This window comes from Hypanus sabinus, chromosome 2 (assembly GCF_030144855.1).
Source record: "Hypanus sabinus isolate sHypSab1 chromosome 2, sHypSab1.hap1, whole genome shotgun sequence".
In the NCBI taxonomy this organism is placed as follows: Eukaryota; Metazoa; Chordata; class Chondrichthyes; order Myliobatiformes; family Dasyatidae; genus Hypanus; species Hypanus sabinus.
This window is the reverse complement of record NC_082707.1, coordinates 98244009-98265668: the sequence shown is the minus strand read 5'-3', so window position 1 is coordinate 98265668 and position 21660 is coordinate 98244009. Positions and strand designations below refer to the sequence as shown.

General features: G+C 37.2%; 1 protein-coding gene across 3 annotated transcripts in view; it reads right to left on the bottom strand.

The window, feature by feature from the left end:
* ing5a (inhibitor of growth family, member 5a) overlaps positions 1 to 21660 on the bottom strand; it is a 62928-nt gene that overhangs the window by 21141 nt on the left and 20127 nt on the right. The window contains exons 1-4 of one of the 3 annotated variants that reach the window (XM_059951093.1): positions 19551 to 19776; positions 9893 to 9964; positions 6266 to 6432; positions 1521 to 1626 (exon numbers count right to left, since the gene is read on the bottom strand). In XM_059951093.1, the coding sequence (XP_059807076.1) occupies positions 1521 to 1626; positions 6266 to 6432; positions 9893 to 9964; positions 19551 to 19587 (382 nt within the window). In that variant the 5' untranslated portion in view covers positions 19588 to 19776. Of the gene's footprint in view, positions 1 to 1520; positions 1627 to 6265; positions 6433 to 9892; positions 9965 to 19468; positions 19777 to 21660 lie in introns of those variants that run through there. The other 2 variants (XM_059951102.1, XM_059951085.1) reach the window with 2 other exon arrangements.

The following is a 21660-nucleotide window of genomic DNA, read 5'->3' as shown; positions in this document are numbered from 1 at the left end:
TCCCTTAAAAGTTTGCAAAGATTCAGCATGACATATAGAGCTTCAAAAAACTTCTGTAGGTGGTGAGTTTATTGTTTGGTTGCATCACTGCCTAGTATGGAACCACCAAGGCCCTTGACTGGAAAATCTTACAGAAAGTAGTGGATACAGCTCAGATCATCACAGGTAAAGCTCTCCCCACCATTCAGCACATCTACACGAAACACTGTTGCAGGTAAGCAGCATCCATCATCAAGGACCATCACCATCCAAGCCATGCTAGCTTCTCACTTGTACCATCAGGAAGAAGGTATAGAAGCCTCAGGACACACACCACCTGGTTCAGAAATAGTTATTATCCCTGAACCATAAGGCTCTTGAACCAGAGGGGATAACTTCACTGAACTGTTCCCACAACCTTTAGACTCATTTTCAAGTATCTCATATTCTCGATATTATTGCTTATTTGTTTATTTATTTATTTATTTTTGTTTTTACAGTTTGTTGTTCTTTGTTTGTCCATCCTGTTGGGTGCAGTCTTTCACTGATACTATTGTGTTTTTGGATTTGTGTATGACTGCACGAAAAAAAAACTCAGGGTTGTATACAAAGACACATACTTTGATAATAAATTTACTTAGAACTTCGAAAGATTACCCGCATAAACCATTGATCTCAATAGGTCTGTGGTAACACAGAATTAACATTTTAGGGCAATAGCTTATTATCAGAATCAGGGAAATCTTATAAGGATAAATTGTATTATACAAGTTGATGCATAGAAATTCCACCACCCACACGATCACTTACAAGTTAAATTTTGGATTAATTTAATTCAATGATATTTGTGGAAACTTCAGATTGTCAGATTCTTCTTTCCATACAAGAGTATACAGCAAACCCTATGATTTCATAAGCTGTAACACACACAAAATGCTGGAGGAACTCAGCAAGTCAGGCAGCATCTATGGAGATTACCCTTCCCCCTTCCATTCCAGTCCCGGTAAGTTGCTAGTCTTTCACTTTTGTTGGATCTAAATCCTGGAACACCCTGCTCAACAGCATGGTGGAATACCTTCAGAAGAACTGCAACATTTCAAATTGGCTGCTCACCAGCACCTGCCTCAGTGTAATTGCGCAATGAATACTGGCCTTGCCAACAATGTCCAATTCCTGAAAATGATTGCTTAAAAAAAGAGACAGTTAGACAGAAAGAATAAAAGAGGTGTGTTAAAGGGAGTACGGTTAAGTGAGAAACAGAATGATTCAACAGAAAAAGAGGTAATGGGACAAGAAATAAAATATAGACATAAAGGTGATGTAAACAACAGTAGAATCATTACTGCCTAAGTGGGAACAGAGCTTATGAGAAACGTTGGTAGAACAGGAATTTTAAGTTATGGAACCGAGGCACATGTGGAGATATGATACTAATCAATCACCACAAAACAGATGAGGGATTGTATTTCTGTGCATGCAATGGATACTATGGTCTCAATTTCAAAATAATTTTATGCAAATTAACTAGTAGCATTACTTACTCTTACTACCTCCCGAGTTCTCATAGTCACTTGATTCCAACTTTTCCTTCAGATCAGCTTCAAACCTGGCCAGTTCAGCATCCAGTCGCCTGATGTGTTTATCAACCTGCAATAACACATTAATTAATTCCAACATCTGCAAATCAACTGGAATATTCTGATATTTAAATATGTATCACTGTCACAACGCACAGACAAGAACTACAGTCAGAAGAATCTGGGTGGAGTTGGGAAATATCACATGGGTTGGACACTTCGTTCTTGGTCATCAACGTGTCCCAAATATTATTGCACTGAAAATTAAAAATCTTGGACTTACAGGAAAGTGCTTCATTTTAAAGCATTGATGCTTCCTTAATAGAATTAAGTGGCATAGTTTTGAAACAATGTCATATTTTTAATTATGAAGAAAAAATGTCATACCACCTTTGCTTCTGAACTGTTCTGACTTCTGAAAAGGTGATACATTTTTTAAAGAGTGCTAATAGAGAAGTGTAGAGGAAGAGAATAATTGCTAGTTTATTTTGCAACAGAAATATTGTTGCTTAAATAATGTATCATATCTCCATCTTCCTCTGACCCAGTTTACCTGGGATAGTACTGTCTTACTATTTCCAAGCAGTTTTATAGCATCAATTTAAACTTTTTGTTCTGCTGAGTATCTGACTACCCATCCTCTCCTTCTAGCTCCCATGTTAAATGATGATTCTCTCCTCACAGAACGACCTTCTCTCCTCAGAGATTGTCCTTTTCTTAGACCAACATAATCCTTCTACAAAATAGCCTTTGACCTATCCATCCTTGTTGACTGTCATCTCCATATCTAATCTCCCTTTTTGTTCAGTCTTTAAAATTCATTCCCATCTTTTTTTGAATTAATTATCTGAATCCCTCTAATCAAGTTTAAGCCCTTACTGCATGACCAAAGCAAGCTTTATTAAAATTACAAATGAGCCTATATATAATCCTGACATAGGCTGCTAAATCCTCAACCTTTGTTTTGGGTAGCCAGGACATATTCCTCCACAGCATGCCTGGCATCCAGCTGAGTGGGACTGAGGTAATCCAGTTCCATTCTTATTCACCCTGTCAAAGCCAGAGAATCATCGACAATGCCTTTCATTTCCAACGCCTCCTGTGCCTCTGATGCCTAACAAGCCCGAGTTATCCTGCACCCCAGCATCAGTTTACAATTGCATTCATACAGACATTCAGCTGTAGTTCAGCACCATCTACTGAATATAAAACTTCAGACTGTTTGTCTAGCATCCACTACTTGAATAGCAAAACTTTTCTAGCAACAAAAGAGAAAACAACAATTTCCTTCACCACACATCTTCCTTTCCTGAGTCACCCCTTATTTCTCTGTTTGCTATCCTGGTGTCACATTTTGCCATGTGTTCACACTGCCTTATCCAGATCTACAACTTCAATTGCACTGTTGTATCAACCTGACTGCTGGTGCAACGTTCACCCAGGCCTTTTCCTCTAGGTTACCTAATCCAATGCATTCTTCTGTTTGTAATAGAAGTCAAACAAAATGCTACTGTTTCCACTCTGCCCCACATCCTAACCCAGTCCACCCATTACTTCCATGCTTACTGAATAGAATTAGTTTTAGTTGTCAGTTAAGCAAAATGTTGCTTCTAAATTCTCATAATCTTTCATGCTTTCAAATTCTTCTTTTAAAATGTCCCTCTCCATCTCTGTAATCTCCTGCTGCCCTTCAACTCAAGAAATGACTGCTCTACCAAGTCTGGCCTCTTGATCATACATGAATATTATCACTCCCAATCTGACTGTTGTGCTTTTACGTGCCAATGCAATAGGCTTTTGAAATTCCCCCCCTAAATCTCTCCACATCTTTCCTTTTAAAAGTTCTCTTTAAAAACCTATAACTCAGATCTGCCTCACTATATTCCTGTGCATGTCAAATTTTGTTTGGTAACAATCCTGTAAAGTGCACAGTATTTATATGTGGTTTAATTCATTAGAACAACTCTCATGAAATCTACATTTTGTATTGGTTTCATGTTAAAGTCTGCTAAGACTTGGGAAAATGCCACATATAGGCTTCTTATACTAAGGAAGCATTCCTTAGGTTTATGGAGTGGTATGTACTCCATATTTAAAACTGCTGGCAATCAAGCCCACTTCTTTCGAAGTTCTTGTACATGACAGTTATTTACAGTAAAACTCCTATAATCCAGCACCCTCAGAACTTTGGTGGTGCTGGATGAGCAGATTTTCCAGACCACTGTATGTTATGCCAACACACTTTTATTTAACTTTTTTTTACATGTTACACAATAGCATAATATTTGTAAGTACAGTAATACAGTAAATACATGTACTTTATCTAATATGGACTACATATTGTAAAATTTTACTGATATGCAGTAATAAATTCCAATACACTGTACAGTACCACCATTTACTCACCAATATTGTAGAGGTGACTTGAGAAGTTATCCATGGCAGCATATTAGTGTAAAACTTATTTAACAGCATTTAAACAATGTATACTGTACTTATCCATTGGTCAGAACTTAAAACTATTTTCACTTCAAGCTCCAGTACTGTAATCATACACAAAATGCACATGTTCAGTTCTGCTTAATGTACAAAACTGTACTTATAAAATAGATCAAAAACTGATACTTTCTTATAACTAAAAAAATGCTGTAGCTGCGCTACTAATCATCAACACAGGCAATCAGTCAGTCAATAGGAATATTCAGTCTTAGGCTCAATATCAGAAACAATAATTAGATCTGGTGTTGAAGAAGTTGAAGGAGGACTACTGGGGTCTGCCTTCCTGGTTACCTTTTTGAAATTGTCTCTGAGGTCTACCTGTTTATTCGATGCTGCTTTTTTCTCATAAAAATTATTCAGTATAATATGCAAGTTCATTACTTCTGCAGCACTGTACTGGTTATTATACTCTGCAAATTCCACAAACTTTGTTATAAATTCTGTAGCCTGTTGCCAGGTATATCTAGTTCCTCCTTCTTGTATCTTGTTACTTTCTTCTTCTTCCATTACCTTGACCTTATTAAGATTAAAATCCATGTCAATCTGTGCATCAGTTACAATTTCAACTACTTCTGGGTCCCCATCTTCATCAAACCATTCCTCCATTTCTTCTTCTGTGAGTTTACTGACAGGATTTTCAGTAGGAGCATCTTCCATTATTTTTAAAAGGTCTCTTAGACCAGTTTGTCTAGCACTAATTCCTTCAAACTCTTCTTCATCAATAGAATAGGCCCCAAATTTTACACTTGGCCATATTTTCCTCCATGATCTTTGCAAGGTTATACTTGAGACATCCTTCCATGCTAAAGCAGCAGCATAAATAGCATCTTTAAGATTAAATGAAGCTTGAAAATCTTGTATTATGCAATTAGAATTCAGTAATTTGTGAATAAAAGATCCCTTGTAAGCAGTTTTGAATCTCTGAATCACCCCCTGATCCATTGGTTGGATCAGTGCTGTGACACTGGCAGGCAGATACTCAGCAGAAATATTCCCACAAACAAGTTCTGAAGCAGGATGATGTGCCTTACAATTATCTAATAGAAGAACAGCTGTGCTATCTTCAGGCAAACCCAGCCTTTTAAAATTTTCTTTGACCTCTGGAACAAAATGATGAAAAAACCATTCTTTGAAGAGCTCTGTAGTCATCCGAGCATTTTCTTGACCATCATAGATAACAGGCAAATAAGTGATACCACTGAAAGCCCTAGATTTCTTGTATTTACCAATAACAAAAAGTTTCAGTTTATGTCTACCAGAAGCATTACCACAAATAAGGACTGTGATCCTGTCTTTATTTAATTTGAAACCCTGAGCACATTTTTCACCTCCGCCAGCTAACATACTGTTTGGCAAACAACGCCATAATAGCCCTGTCTCATCTGCATTATAAACTTGATCCGGTGTCAATTTATGTTTTTGAATTAAAGCTTTAAAAAATTCACCAAATTCCTCTGCAACTGCGTGATTAGCTGACTTGTACTCTCCTGAAGCAGACAGCTTACGGATACCATGACGATCTTTAAAATTGCGTAGCCACCCTTCAGAAAATGCACATTGTTCAGTTAACTTCATTTCATGATGAAAGTCCTTTGCTTTTTCAATGAGCATAGGCCCAGTTATTGCCTTCCCTTCAGAACGCTTAGCAAGAAACCAATTATACAAAGCAGAATCTAACTGAGACAACTTTGGCTTTTTCAAGGTATGTCGTGCATCAATTCCTTTAATGGTATCTGATTCAGCTACAAATAACTGCAACTTGTCCTTGCGTTTCTTGATGTCATATATTGTAGAGGATCCAATGTTGTATTCCTTCATGATAACATGACGATTCTCACCTTCCTCAAGCCGTCTTATGATCTCCAATTTCTGATGTATTGTCAGAGTTATATGTTTCCTTTTTACAATTTTACCATCTCTACCATCATTGCTCACATTAGAATCCATAATGAATAGAGGATGGCTTGATAAAAAAGATATGATGCAAACCAAAACAACACTCTGTAATTTGCACTTCACAGCACAGAAAATGGCAAAATGTATCAAAATAGACTCATTCTGTTACTGGTGCTAATACACAAGCCAGTTGCTGAACAATCAGGACTTCCGAATAATTAGATGCCAAATTATCAGGGTTTTACTGTACTTTTTCACTCCGAATCAAAAATGAATGCACCTCAGATTCCCCAGCAGTCCAACAGACCACCCACCATTTCATATGTTTCCATTGCTAGCTGTACTTTGTCATCACTATATTCTCTGCATTTATTGTAGGCTAGCTGAATCTTCTTTAGATGATCCACTCGTTGATCTGAAGACAGGTTCTTGACGTTTGAAATATATTCCGTTGCCAACTTGTCGATTTCTACCTTTTTATCTGCAAACAGCAAGCAATGTAATTAGACAAATTCAAGAAAGTAAACATTGGCATCCACTAAACTAACTTTACCCACTTCTCTGTACCCCTGTATCTTCTTCCCCTCTAATAAACTCAGTGATCTCAATCTATATTTTTGACCTTCAGAATATAAGATGTAATAACATTTCTCATAATCATTACTTTCCCTCTTCACAAAATGTTGATGCCCTGATGGACACAATTCCACACTACATGTAGACACTGATTAGTACTGTGCCCAAATATGCCAATGATGGCCCTGGGGAAGCATCACAAATGAGCTCAAACTCTAACAACACCTAAACTTCTAATCGACACTGCATGATAACATTCACAAGCATAAACCATGAATAATCCCATAGCCTTCCAAACATACTGGTACTAAGTCTACTGTTATGCTGGTTCAAAATGTAATAGAATGTTATAATCTAACAAATGCTGAAGAACTACTTAACCTTAAAAGTACCAGAACAAGGAATAAGGTGCAAGAAAGCTGTGAAATGTTTTCCTCTTTTCAGAAAAGCTATATATAGAAAGAGCAAAGGCCAGATCCTTGTTTCAACTGAGAATTAGACAATGACTGAAATTCTTCTTTCCAACATTATACCTGTCATTTGCAATGTAACAATTTTTGTCTGCTATAAACAGGTTGAAATGAACATTCTCTCCGTGTGTTTGGGGAGGGGGAATCTATAATACATCAATTAGTTTTGCTCTAAATCTGTACAAATGTCCAAAAGTTCCAATGAACCCTTAGTACTGCCCTTCCTCCCTTTTTCCTTTGTGCTTCGTCCACAGACACATCATCAGCATAATTTCATAAGTAAAAAGGATTAAATTATCAAAATCATTGCACACTACTATACACAATTAACTCTCATTAGACAGACACTGACACATCTGAAATTTAAAGGGGGCATAAATAAAAAAGATGGTCAAAGAGTTAAGATCTAGGGATGATCTTAATGGAAGAGATATTCAAGGAGGAATTGTGGAATATTAGACCTGTAGAGTGTTAAATTCAGCACAGAAAGACATGGAAATATGTTCCAAGCATTAATCAAACAGCAAAACTCAAACTTTGATTTGTTACAAAATTATCACTAAGTTCCCTTTGTAGAACAGAATTTTAGATTCCAACCCAAGTTTACCACCAACAATACCCACTAACCCTAGAAGCACCAAACTACTAACTTACAGTCCTAAATTTCCCCACAATCCTGCAAAATAAAGCTATATAATATCACAAGGAACCTAGCACCAAACTTGGGAACACTGTGCAGTACTGCCTCCTGTTGAACTAAATGGTCAACATTTGCACAATATTGGATTTGAAATGGGAAAAAAAATAACAAGAGGAACAAAAGTTCTCAAACAATTGCTAAAAAACAGCACATAATATAGTATGCATAATAGTCTGACTTACTACCATATTAAAAACATAACATCAGTCTTTTGGCAATTAGAGACAACAATCCTTTACATACGCAAAATTCTCATCAACGACTTGTCTCAAATCTGATGTATATAAAAAACTACTGAGTAATGCAAGCCAAACTTGAAGAATCAGATGATAAAATTTACAAAAAACTAGTTAGAATATTAAAATAACAAAGGAAGCATCTGAAGTTAATAGGACAATCCATAGAAAATAAATGTTGGTTTCTCAGTAGTGCTACTACAAATACAATCCATAGTTTGCTTACGAAGTATGAAAGCCTTGATATTATTGATGCAGTACAATTTACTTTTATAAATAGCAGATGGAGTTTAACCTGGCTAAATGTGAAGTGTTGCACCTTGATAGGTCAAATGCAGAAAGACAGTACACTGTTAAGGGCAAGATCCTTAACAGTGCTGATGAGCAGAGGAATCTTAGGGTCCAAGTTCATAGCTCTCTGAAAGTAGCTACACAGGTTGATAGGGTGGTTAGGAAGGCATATGGCATGCTTGCCTTTATTAGTTGAATTCAAATGTCAGGAAGTCATGTTGCAGCTTTATAAAACTCTAGTTAGACTGTATCTGGGGCATTATATACAATTCTGGTTGCCCCATTATAGGAAGGATGTCAAGGCTTTGAAGAGGGTGCAAAAGAAGTTTACCAAGGTGTTGCCTCGATAAGTGGGCACGAGCCATAACAAGAGGTCGGACTAACTTTGGTTATTTTCTCTGGAGAGATGGGGGCTGAGGAGACAGCTGATAGAGGTTTATAAGATTATGAGAGGCATAGGTAGAGTAGACAGACAATATATTTTGAAATGTTTAATACCAAGGGCATGCATTTAAGGTGGTGGTGATGGGGGCAGAAACATTAGACACTTAAGAGACACAATTGTGAGGAGAATGAAAGGATTTGGACATTGTGTAGGCAGAACAGATTAGTGAGCCATTTGTATACTTATTTAATTGGTTTGACAGAACATTGCGGGCACAGGGCTTATTCCTGTACTAAACTGTTCTGTGTTGATCATGTTTTAACTTAATGTCTATGAACCAAAGTCCTAACTTCATGCTAGTTTGTAGGCCCATTGCCAGGAGCCTAAATTGACAGTCTGGTAGGCTACTGTTGCAAAGAAGCATCTGCACCCAAAATAACTATTGTTTGTGAACATTCACAGTGCATGATTTTGGTGAAACCTTCATCAATCATCTATCTGTTCTGGTATCGCAATAGAAAAGTAAAAAAATTAAAAAAAAATACACAACAGCCTTAGGAAAAGTAACCAAGACACCAAATAAAGAATAAATGACGAGCACTAATGTCTTGTTAGATCATTTGTAAAAATGTTGGGGACAGAAAGATACGTACAGTTAGACAAAAAGTTGGCAAAAAATATGATAAACAGCTAAAAGGCAACAATTTGTAAGCACACAGTGCAACACAAAAACAGGTCTGTAGTTAGATCTTTCAGATGATTAAATTTTATGACTTAATTTTAGATCGTTTCCAATACTGTGAAAGGCTGTAACAATTAAATTCAAGATAAACATTTTGACTTTGTTAAAAAATTTTACTTATTTACAAAAAATATTTTTAGAAGCCATTTTTTAATCAGTTGGAAATAAAGTTACATCAAAGGGAAGCAGTAGCAAAGATGGGATTGGATTTAGTAGCACATCAGAGCAGATTCAATGAAACCCTGCCAAGACGACAAATGATCACTTGTATGTTCTAACAAGGCTGAAACAGTACGAGTTGAAAATTACATAAGGAAATTCTTTCCTGACTTTGAAATGCTAGTATCCATTAGGAAATTACATTGTTCGTAGAACAAACACTGCTTAGAGGGCCAAAGTTTGAAACTTCAAAATAGTTTTTCAGCTTCATGGCAAAATCTCCAGGTATAAGAATCTGATTCACTGGTGCATTGTACAGTAAAGCACAACAAAGCCCCAAACCTAGTTTTCCCACAGATTTCTTAGATTACACTGCATGCACCTTCAGTTCTTTGATCCAGGTCCCGCATCAAATGGAAGATCCGCTGAAGCTCACAAGGAAGGTTCTCAATACCTGCAAAAGCACAGAAGTATGTTTCTATTTTAACTGCAAGAACATTCTCAAAATAGTCATCAGTATATTACAATAGCTTCTGCATTACATGCATTTGTCATTCTGCTCAATGCTATTTGTGAAACAAATTTCCATATATCTTTGCATATCAATTTGACATTAATTAAAATAACTCAAGGTTGAAACACTTTGCCAAGTACACACACACACACACACACATATAAATAATCATTTTACATTTAGCATAATTTAGACTGTGATATAGCAGAATTGAAATGGAAGTCTCCAACAAATATCACTTTGCTGCACTTGCACCCTGCAAATTTCTCTCTGACTTCCTAACACAAAACCCATTATTTCACTTCTAATGTACAATTTTTTTCTGAATTGCAGAATAACCACTCACAATCCCTTCCAGTCTGCACTTACCTGCGCCACATGTGGCAGGTTACTGAAACACTCTTCGTACAAAATGCCATCACTCCCTAACTACCCGAACAGTGTGTGACAGAAAGCAAAGCAAGGACAGAGCTTTATCTCTTCTCAACACCAAAGAGTTTTTTTCTTTACAATTTTTAAATTTTTTTGATTTTGTAATAACTAAACATCCTGTAAATAATATAAAAGAAAAAAACCCAACAAAAATTGCCCTTCAAATGAATGGGGTCTCTGATCCCACAACGAATGTCTTTAAGCATTTGTCACTCAGTTGGCCCACTTAAGTTTATAACCACAGTTTCAAAGCACCAATTTAGTCAACAAATTGTCTACACAACCCTATCTGTACCACACCAGCTCCATTTCTCCTGTATTTTGAAAGGTCGGTTTTTCTCCTCACTGGCTGTCTACTCATTTTCTCCTTTGCTCATTTTGGCATTCTTCAGCCAAAAGGCAGAATGTCTTTTTTCATTCAATTTGTCCACACTACTGTAAAATCTCCCTACATAAATGGATTCCACATATAATTAACAGCACAAATCAATCTGATATTATTGCTGATATGATTTTTCATCTCATACTTTATTTCTGCACTTAAGGGTATTTTTATTAACCCTTAATGAACTTGTGCAGATCCTTGTTTGTAATGTTCCCCACAGACACATTTTCTATTGGAGTCATCAGTATGATTCCAATGCTCATAGAAATGCAAATAGTTGTCTAGAAAGTTAGTTTGGCTTGTGGGGACAGCAGAGACTTTTAGCCTTTGCCCTATACTTAACTGGACAATATATAAAAAAAAAACAGGATTTCATCAAGGGCAATTGATTGTTGTATCCACTTTTTATTCCTGTAGGTATTTAATAGATACTTCCATTATAATTGCCTGGTGCAAAGCACTGTGGACTTTTGATCATTACACCTCAATAAAAACAACACTTTCAATGTTAAAAGTAAGCCATGTCACTTCATAAAAATTTGACGAGCAAGATGATGGGTGAATGGGATGACTTAAAGATGGCATTGGATGAGCCAAATCATAATGGACAACTGAAATGAGAACATTTTAAAGGACTGAGCAAAATATTGAAGATGCTGGAAATCCAAGCCCAAAAAAAATGGAAATGCTCTACTCAGCATCTATGGAGGAACTGCTGACATCAGTCAATCCCCATTCACCTGAGGGTTTTATTGCAGCAGTTTTAAAAAAAAACCATGGAGGAGGGTTTCAGCAATTTATCAGTTGATTCAGCAAATACAGAGTGAGAGAAATAATGCTACAAATATGGGTGGATAACTCAGTAACTATGCCCTTTAACTACACCACCATATTGGTACACTTTTCCCACTATCCCCACTACATGTACTGTTGCAAATCACTGCCCATACCCCCTCTTCTCACTGCTGTGCTTTCATATACTGTATATTACCCAATATGCACTTTTACAGATCAGTACAATATTCTCCTCTCTAATGTAGTAGTTCACTGTTCATTAGGCCTGTACTGCTTGTTTCTCAGTCCAGTTATCTACCTGCACTGCCGACCACTTCTCTACCCAGAAAGAACTACCTGAAGATGATGCCTGCTATACCACTGGTGAATGTATCTAGAACTACATTTACAGTGTCAAAATAACATTTAGGACTGAAATGAAAGATCTCTTGACATAAGTGGCAGAAAATCTTTGGGAATTGTCTCTCTGATGCTGTGGAAATCATTACAGCTTAAGGGCCAGTAGCACCCTATCTTGATTACTTCAGATCAATACCCATCAAATGCCTGCCTTTGCAGCTGATCTATTTTTATTCATTTACAGGACAAAGATATTGCCAGCCAAGCCAACATTTATTGCAATCCTCATTTGCTCTTCTGAGTTTATTACTTTTAATCACTGAAGGTACTGTCACAGCAATGTCAACTAGGAAATGATAAGAATTTGACAAAGAATACTGATGTATTTCTAAATCAGCACTGAGTGTAGCTTTAGAGAATTTTCAAATTGCACTGCTCCCATATACTTGCTTCCACTGTACTTCTAAAGAATACAAGTTTGGTTTTAAAATGTGCTTTCTGTAAATTTACATACTGTACCCAAGATGAGTCATTGATGAAGGACAGAATGTTTAGGTGAATTAGATGCCAATCCAGCCCATTGCATATCCTGGATTGTTTTCAAATATTTTGGACCTGCATCCAACCAGGCAAGTGGAGAAACTTTCCATTATCCTCTGAACTTCTGCCTTGTAGATGCTGGATAAATTTTGGGTGTAGAAGTTGAATCATAAAAACAAAAGATTCAATTGTCTGTTTTTGAATCAAATTGTACATACAAGATGTAAATTTTTAAATTTTTCCTTTTTGAATTAATATTTCTATTTCACTAGGTTTTGGCATCAACATTGTTTGACCCAGCTTTTCTCGTAAATAAGCCTTTAATTGAAAATAACAGAAAAGAGTGTTGTTTGATATTTTATATTTATTTTTTGATTGATCAAATGACATCAATATATCTCCTTCAAAACAATCACTTATATATTTAATCCCCTTTTGGAACCAATTATATAAAAGTTTATTATCCATTGTAAAAGGAATAAGCCTATTTTGAATTAAAGTTCTTTTTGCTAATAAAGATTTCTTTATCTCATCGTCCACATTTACCTTATTCCATAAATCAATCAAGTGTCTTAATATAGGAGATTCTTTTTTTTCCCGTATCCATTTGGATTCCCATTTACATATAAAATCTTCTGGTATGTTTTCTCCTATCTTATCTAATTCTATTCTAATCCATGCCGATTTTTTTTTCATCAAAAAAAGACGCAATAAATCTAAGTTGATTTGCTTTATAATAATTCTTAAAATTTGGAAGTTGTAACCCTCCTAAATCAAATTTACATGTCAATTTTTCCAATGATATTCTTGACATCTTTCCTTTCCAAAGAAATTTCCTTACATATTTATTCAGTTCTTGAAAAAACTTCTGAGGTAATTGTATTGGTAAAGTTTGGAATAAATATTGCAATCTAGGAAATATATTCATTTTTACAGCATTAACTCTACCTATTAATGTTATTGGTAACATCATCCATTTATCAAGATCCTCTTTTATTTTTTTTAATAATGGCAATTTTTTACATCATTATCAACTCTAATACCTAAATATTTTATCCCATGTATTGACCGTTGAAATTGAGTTCCTAATCGACATTGATTATAATTTCCTTTGGTAAGGGGTAAAATTTCACTTTTATCCCAATTTACTTTATACCCTGATACTTTCCCATATTCTTCCAATCTAAAAGATAATCTTTGCAAAGATTGCAATGGGTTTGTTAAATAAGTCAAAACATCATCAGCAAATAAATTAATCTTATATTCTTCTTGATTAACTCTAAAGCCCCCAATGTCTGAATCTGTTCTAATTAATTCAGCTAATGGTTCTATTGCCAATACAAATAAAGCAGGTGATAATGGGCAGCCTTGTCTAGTTGACCTTGTTAAGCAAAATGGTGTTGAAATCTGACCATTTGTAACTACTTCAGCTTGAGGATTAGTATTTAAGGTTTTAATCCATTGTATAATAGATCCTCTTCAGTTATCAGGAGAAGGTGGGAGTGGAGGATGCTATCAGGTACTTGCTGCACAAATCCCTCTCTCACCTGGACAGGGTCAGTGGTGCTGTGAGGATTACATTCCTGGACTTCTCTAGAGCCTTTAACACCATCCAGCCCAGGATCTTAAGGCACAAACTAACGGAGATGGGAATAGACTCACACATGGTGGCTTGGATAACGGACTACTTGACAGACAGACCTCAGTATGTGCGGTTGGGAGACTGTAGGTCTGACACGGTGGTCAGCAGCACAGGAGCGCCGCAGGGGACCGTGCTCTCTCCGGTCCTGTTCACCCCGTACATATCAGACTTCCAATATAACTCGGAGTTCTGCCATGTGCAGAAGTTCGCTGATGACATGGCCATAGTGGGGTGTGTCAGGAATGGTCAGGAGGAAGAATATAGGAAACTGATACAGGACTTTGTGATATGGTGCAACTCAAACTACCTGCGTCTCAATATCACCAAGACCAAGGACACGGTGGTGGACTTTAGGAGACCTAGGCCTCATATGGAGCCAGTGATCATTAATGGAGAATGTGTGGAGCAGGTTAAGACCTACAAGTATCTGGGAGTGCAGTTAGACGAGAAGCTAGACTGGACTGCCAACACAGATGCCCTGTGCAGGAAAGCACAGAGTCGACTGTACTTCCTCAGAAGGCTGGCGTCATTCAATGTTTGTAGTGAGATGCTGAAGATGTTCTATCGGTCAGTTGTGGAGAGCGTCCTCTTCTTTGTGGTGGCGTGCTGGGGAGGCAGCATTAAGAAGAGGGACGCCTCACGTCTTAATAAGCTGGTAAGGAAGGCGGGCTCTGTCGTGGGCGCAGAACTGGAGAGTATGACATCGGTGGCAGAGCGGAGGGTGCTGAGTAGGCTACGGTCAATCATGGAAACCCCTGAACATCCTCTGCACAGCACCATCCAGAGACAGAGAAGCAGCTTCAGCAGCAGGTTGCTGTCAATGCAATGCTCCTCAGACAGGATGAAGAGATCATTACTCCCCAACGCCATTCGGCTCTACAATACAATTACCAGGGGCAAGACCTGTTAAAGTGCCGGGGTTAGGACTGAGCTTAAGTTACCACTCAATGCACTTTAGTAAACTATTTAAGAACTTTTTAAAAGCTATTTATTCATGCTTTTTGGGAGGGTGATTTTAGATGCATATCATTCATACTGAGTTAAATACTGTATGTAATTAGTTTTGCTACAATAAGTGTATGGGACACTGGAAAAAATGTTGAATTTCCCCTTGGAGATGAATAAAGTATCTATCTATCTATAAAAGATTTTCCTAACTCATATTTTTCCCAATACCTTAAATAAAAAATCCCATTCCAATCTATCAAATGCTTTTTCTGCATCCAAAGCAACTGCCACACTCATTTCCTCTCTTTTTTTGTGCCAAATGAATTATACTAAGTAACCGGGTTATATTATCCATTGATTGTCTGAAATAAGGTTGGACTTGACGGACATTTATAGGGAAAACAAAAATAGTTGGGAGTATTAATTGGGAGTGAAGACATTAATTATTTTTTTTCTTCACTAATATATTTTTTTTCTTTTTTTTTTGCGGGGGAGCTAGAGGAGCTCATGATCGATGGCTGCGAGTTTCACGTGTACAATCATGGCAATTGCCATGACCCGTAAAATGGGGGGGGTTAACGCTGTGTTCTTTTTATTTGCAATATTAGTGGGGGCGGGGGTATTTTGGTTTTTTTCTTATATATTAGTTATCTTTTTTCTATTTTTCTTCTTTTTTGCCTGGATGGTTGGAGAGAGACTCATAGCAACATGGAGAATTTCAAAGAGTTCCCAAGGTATTATGAATAATTTACTTAATTTTTAGTTTTAATGTTAATGGACTTAATGGACCTGTGAAAAGAAAAAGAGTTTTAACATACATTAAGAAAATGAAAGGAGATATAGCTTTTTTTACAAGAAGCACATTTAAAAGAAACAGAACATAAGAAATTAAAGAGAGATTGGGTTGGAAATGTCATTGCAGCTTCATTTAATTCAAAATCGAGAGGAATTGGAATTTTGGTTAATAAAGCTTTACCATTTAAAATACAAAATGTAGTAACTGATTCTGTGGGGAGATATGTGATTATACATTGTCAAATTTTTTCAGAATGATGGACTTTTATGAACATTTATGCACCAAATGAAAATGATGCAAAATTTATACAAGAAGTGTTTTTGAACTTGGCTGATGCACATGATAAAATATTAATAGGTGGAGATTTTAATTTTTGTTTAGATCCAGTTTTGGATAGGTCAACTAAAGTTGCTGCAAAATCAAAAGTAATAAAATTAACTTTATCATTAATGAAAGATTTAAATCTGATTGATATATGGAGAAAAATTAATCCAAGAGAGATTATTCATTTTATTCAAATAGACATAAAACTTACTCAAGGATTTTTTTTATGAATCTGGAATTCATAAATCAAGACAAAAATTGGAATCTGATTTGAATGTTAAAATTGATGGAAAAAGTTGGTCAAGATTATGTTCTGATAGCATGATAAATACAATAAATGTTTGACTTAATTTAATACAATATAATTTTTTACATCAATTATATATAACACCACAAAAAATAGATTAAATTCAAATATGTCTGACCAATGTTTTCGATGTAATCAAGAAATTGGTACATTTTACATTCTACTTGGTCTTGTTTTAAAATTCAACCATTTTGGATAAATCTAAAACTTTTATTGGAACAAATTACTGCAGTACAACTCCCACATAGTCCAATATTATTTTTATTAGGAGATATTGAAGGGACAATACCGAAACTTAAATTGAATAAGTATCAGAAAAAATTTATAAAAATTGCATTGGCAGTAGCTAAAAAAGTTATCGCAGTTACTTGGAAATCTGATTTATATTTAACTATGGATTGTTGGAATAATGAAATATATAGTTGTATTCCACTTGAAAAAATTACATATAATCTAAGAAATGAATATGATATATTTTTGAAAATTTGGCTCCCATACCTACAAAAGATGGGAATATATAGGTTCTTTGAAGATAAAATTATAAAGTAATTGGGGAAAGTAAAAATAAATATTAAAATTATTTTGAACTCTATGAGGATCCTCCGATATCCAGGCAATCTTTTTCTTCTTCTTTCTTTCTTTAGATGAGGGTTAAGTGGGGGAGGGTTAAGGGGAGGGGGGGAGGATTAATATTATTTTTCTTTTTCTTACTAATTTTTCATTACATTTATTCTTTGTAATTTTCTAAAAAATTAATAAATAAATATACATAATAATAATAAAAACAAAAGAGAGGGCATACAAGAAAGCCACAGATAGTGAGAAGATAGAGGATTGAGAAACTTTTAAAAACTTACAGAAGGAAAAGATAAATTATGAAAGGAAGCTGGTGACTAATATCAAAGAAGATACTAAAAGCCTTTTTAAGTATATGAATAATAAAAGAAAATTGATGATAGATATAGGACCAATAGAAAATGACGCTGGAGATATTGTAATGAGGGGAACAGAGGAACTGAATATGTATTTTGCATATCTGCAGTATATGCAAATATACTGCAGATATACTGAAAATATATGCAAGTATATGCAAATATGACATCTGCAGTATACCAGACATTCAAGAGTGTCAAGGAAGTGAAGTATGTATAGTGAAAATTACGACTGAGAAGGTGCTCAGGAAGCTTAATGGTCTGAAGGTAGATAAATCTCCTGGACCTGATGGAATGCACCCTCAGGTTCTGAAGGAAGTAGATGTAGAGATTGCAGAGGAATTAACAATGATCTTTCAAGAATTGATAAAGATTCTAGCACTGTACCAGATGACTGGAAAATTGCAAATGTTACTCTGCTACTTAGGAAGGGTGGGAGGAGGCAGAAAGGAAACTATAGACCTATTAGCCTGACATAGTGGTTGGGAAATTGGTGGAATCAATTGTTAGGGCTGAGATTACGGAGTCCTTGGAGCCACAAGATAGGCCAAAGCCAGCATGGTTTCATGAAAGGAAAATCCTGCCTGACTAAACTACTGCAATTTTTTTTTGAGATAATTACAAGCAGGGTAGACAAAGGAGATGCAATAGATGTAGTGTACTTGGATTTTCAGAAGGCTTTTGACAAGATGCCACAGATGAGGCTGCTTAGCAAGATCCCATGGAATTACAGGGCAGTTACTAGCATGGGTGGAGCATTGGTTGATCAGCAGGAAACAGAGAGTGGGAATAAAGGGATCCTATTCTGGCTAGCTGCCCATCAGCAGTGGAGTTCCACAGGGGTCAGTGTTGGGACCACTGCTTTTTACATTGTATGTCAATGATTTGGACTATGGTATTAATGGATTTGTGGCTAAATTTGCCAATGGTAGTGGGAGGAGTGGGAAGTGTTGAGGAAACAGAAAGCCTGCAGAGAGACTTGGATAGTTTAGGGGAATGGCAAATGAAAAACAATGTGGGAAAGTGTATGGTCATGCCCTTTGGTGTAAGAAATAAACAGGCAGACTATCATTTAGATGGTGAGAGAATTCAAAATGTAGAGATGCAAAGGGACTTGGGAGTCCTTGTGCAGGATACCCTAAAGGTTAGCCTCCAGGTAGAGTTGGTGGTTAAAAAGAGAAATGCAATGTTGACATTTATTTCTAGAGATACAGAATGTAAGAGCAGGGATGTTATGTTGAGGGACTCGTGAGAACACACTTTGAGTATTGTGCACACTTTTGGGCTCCTTATTTTAGAAAGGATATTCTGATATTGAAGAGGGTTCAGAGAAGAACCCTCATTGGGTGCATTTAAGATAGATTCTTGATTAGCCAGGGCATCAAGGGCTATGGGGATGAAGACAGAAGAGTGGGGATGACTGGAAGAATTGGATCAGCCCATGTTTGAATGGCGGAGTAGACTCGATGGGCCGAATTTTGCTCCTGTATCTTACGGACTTGTTTCCAGCTTCCAACCTACTCTTGTAATCACGCTATTTAATCTACATACCTGACGATGCAATTAATGGCAAATGCGGAATATCAAAGCGTTTAGTTTAAGAATGTTCTGCTAGAGTTTCATTAAATGTTGTGGAATATAAACGTCATCACTAGTTAATCATTCCGTGAATGTTGTACAGGTCCCTCAGCCTGTTGCAAACTCGCTTGTTTATACTTCTAGCCTCCAGGGTGCTGGAAGAGAGGCCTCCACGCATGCGCGGTTTATGCAGCGGACGACCGGAAACGTTCGAGCCACTCACAAACTAAAGTGAACTTTCTGCTTCGGCACGAAAAAGTGATTATTTTTCGTCAACAGAAAGAACAGAGGCGCCTGATTCGACGTGACTGCGATCAGCAGCCGTCACTCAGATTCGGGCCTCCAACTACCACCTCCCCCTCCCACTCGGGCTTTGAGTAACGTCGACTGCAAGCGAAAGCACGCAGGCTCGCCAGGGCCCATTACCCGAAGATAAAGCGAACCGTTCGCTTCAACAGATGAAGAGGCTGTCTGGTCCGGTGCCGAGTCAGCAGCTTGGGGTACTCACTGTCCAGGTAATGCTCCAGGTACATTGCTGTCGCCATCTTGTCATCGTTTCAACCCGCCCGCATGCACAACACTGCGCCTGCGCGCCGCCTACCAACCGGCGGGCCGTTGCCACCGCAACCGCGCCAATTCCAGGCGGCGAAGCGGTGAGGATGAGCCTGGGCATGCATCCACAGCACAGTCCCTGCAAACGAAGGAAGAAAGAACATCGTCTTCGCCTAGCTCCTCTCCTCTTCGGATCAGTTCATTTTCAGCTGTGTTTTGACGAGAACAGTGTTCCTATTGGAACAGCAATTTTAAAATAAAATGGCTAAGTTAATAATTATGAATGCCTTCTGGGACCCACAAACATCCTCTTCCCTTCCTCTCTCCACCTTGGTGAAGAAGACTAAGCTGAGTATGGAAATTGCAGCTTTTTGTTCCTATAGAATTCAAGAAAGGAGGCTGGACTGCTTTGAGTGTAAAACGTTTGCTACCTCAATCAGGTTTAATATCACTAGCATATGTTGTGAAAATTGGTGTTTTAAGGCAGCAGTACATTGCAATAAATAAATGAAAAACTATAAATTATAAATATATAGTAACAATGTAAATTAGATATAAAAAAAATAGTGAGGTAGTGTACATGGGTTCCATTGTCCATTTGGAAATCTGATTGAGGCTGAGGGAAAGAAGCTGTTCCTAAAACATTAAGTGTGTCTTTAAGCTCCTGTACCACCTCCTTGATGGTAGCAATAAGAAAAGGGTATGTCTTAGTGGTAGGGATCCTTAATGAAAGATGCTGCTTTTCTGAGACATTGCCCTTTGAAGAAGGCCTCAATGCTGGGGAGGATAATGCCCAGGGTGGAGTTAGCTGAGTCTGCAGCTTTTTCCAGTGGCCCCTCCATATCAAATAGTGACACAACCTGTTAGAATGCTCTCCATGGTACATCTGTAGATATTTGCAAGAGTCTGGTGACGTACCAAGTCTCCTCAAACTCTCTGTGAAATATGGCAGGCTAGATCCTCGAGATGTTGACATTCAGGAACTTGCAACTGCTCATCCTTTCCACTGCTGCTGCCTTGATGAGGACTAGAGTGTGTTCCGTTGACTTCCCCTTCCTGAAGTCCACAATCAAGGTTGATACGAAAACTGCGGTAGGTCCAAGTCCTTGCTTAGGCAGAAGTTGATTCTGGCCATAATCAACCTCTCAAAGCATTTCATCGCAGTAGATGTGAGTGCCACAGTGATAGTCATTGAGGCAGCTCACCTTACTCTTCTGAGGCACTGGTATGATTGTCGCAGGTAGTAATTTCTGATTGCAGCAGTGAGAGATTGTAGATGTCCTTGAACACTCCTGCCACAGGTTTTCAGTGTCCTATCAGCTCTCTAATAGTGAAAGATTTAGTACAGGTGATGCTGCAAATGCACACTATAAACAGAATGCTGAAAAACAATTTGGATAACAACTTGCATATGTAAAGCACCTATTAATTGTGAAAAGTTTTTTTTTACGTTGTTTGTGAATTAAAGTCAGAACAAAACTTAATATTGAACCAAATAAGGATATTTATATAGATAGATACACAATTGCTCCCAAAGGAAATTGCAGTGTCACAGTAGCATTACAAGTTCATAGATATACAATATTAGAAGAGAAGTAACAAGAATAAATAAAAATGTTACCTTAACAGTCTAACAGGTCATCATTTCTCCGGCTATAGGTTGACTCATTATAGAGCCTTATTGCCGAGGGTAAGAATGATCTCATATAGCGCTCTTTAGAGCAGCACAGTTGTTCTCTGTCTCTGACTGAAAGTACTCCTCTGTTCAGCCAAGGTGGCACGCAGAGGGTGAGAAACATTGTCCAGAATTGCCAGGATTTTCTGTAAGGTGCTTTGTTCTACCATAGCCTCCAGTGTGTCCATTTTGACTCTTATAACAGAGCCAGCCTTTCTAATTAGTTTATTGAGCCTGTTGTTGCCATTGCCCCAGCAAACCACCAGAGAGAAAATTGTACTGGTGACAACAGACTGGTAGAACATGTGAAGGAGAGGCCTGCATATTCCAAAGAACCTTTTTATCCTCAGGAAGTAGAGGCTACCCTGGCCCTTCTTGTACACAGCCTCAG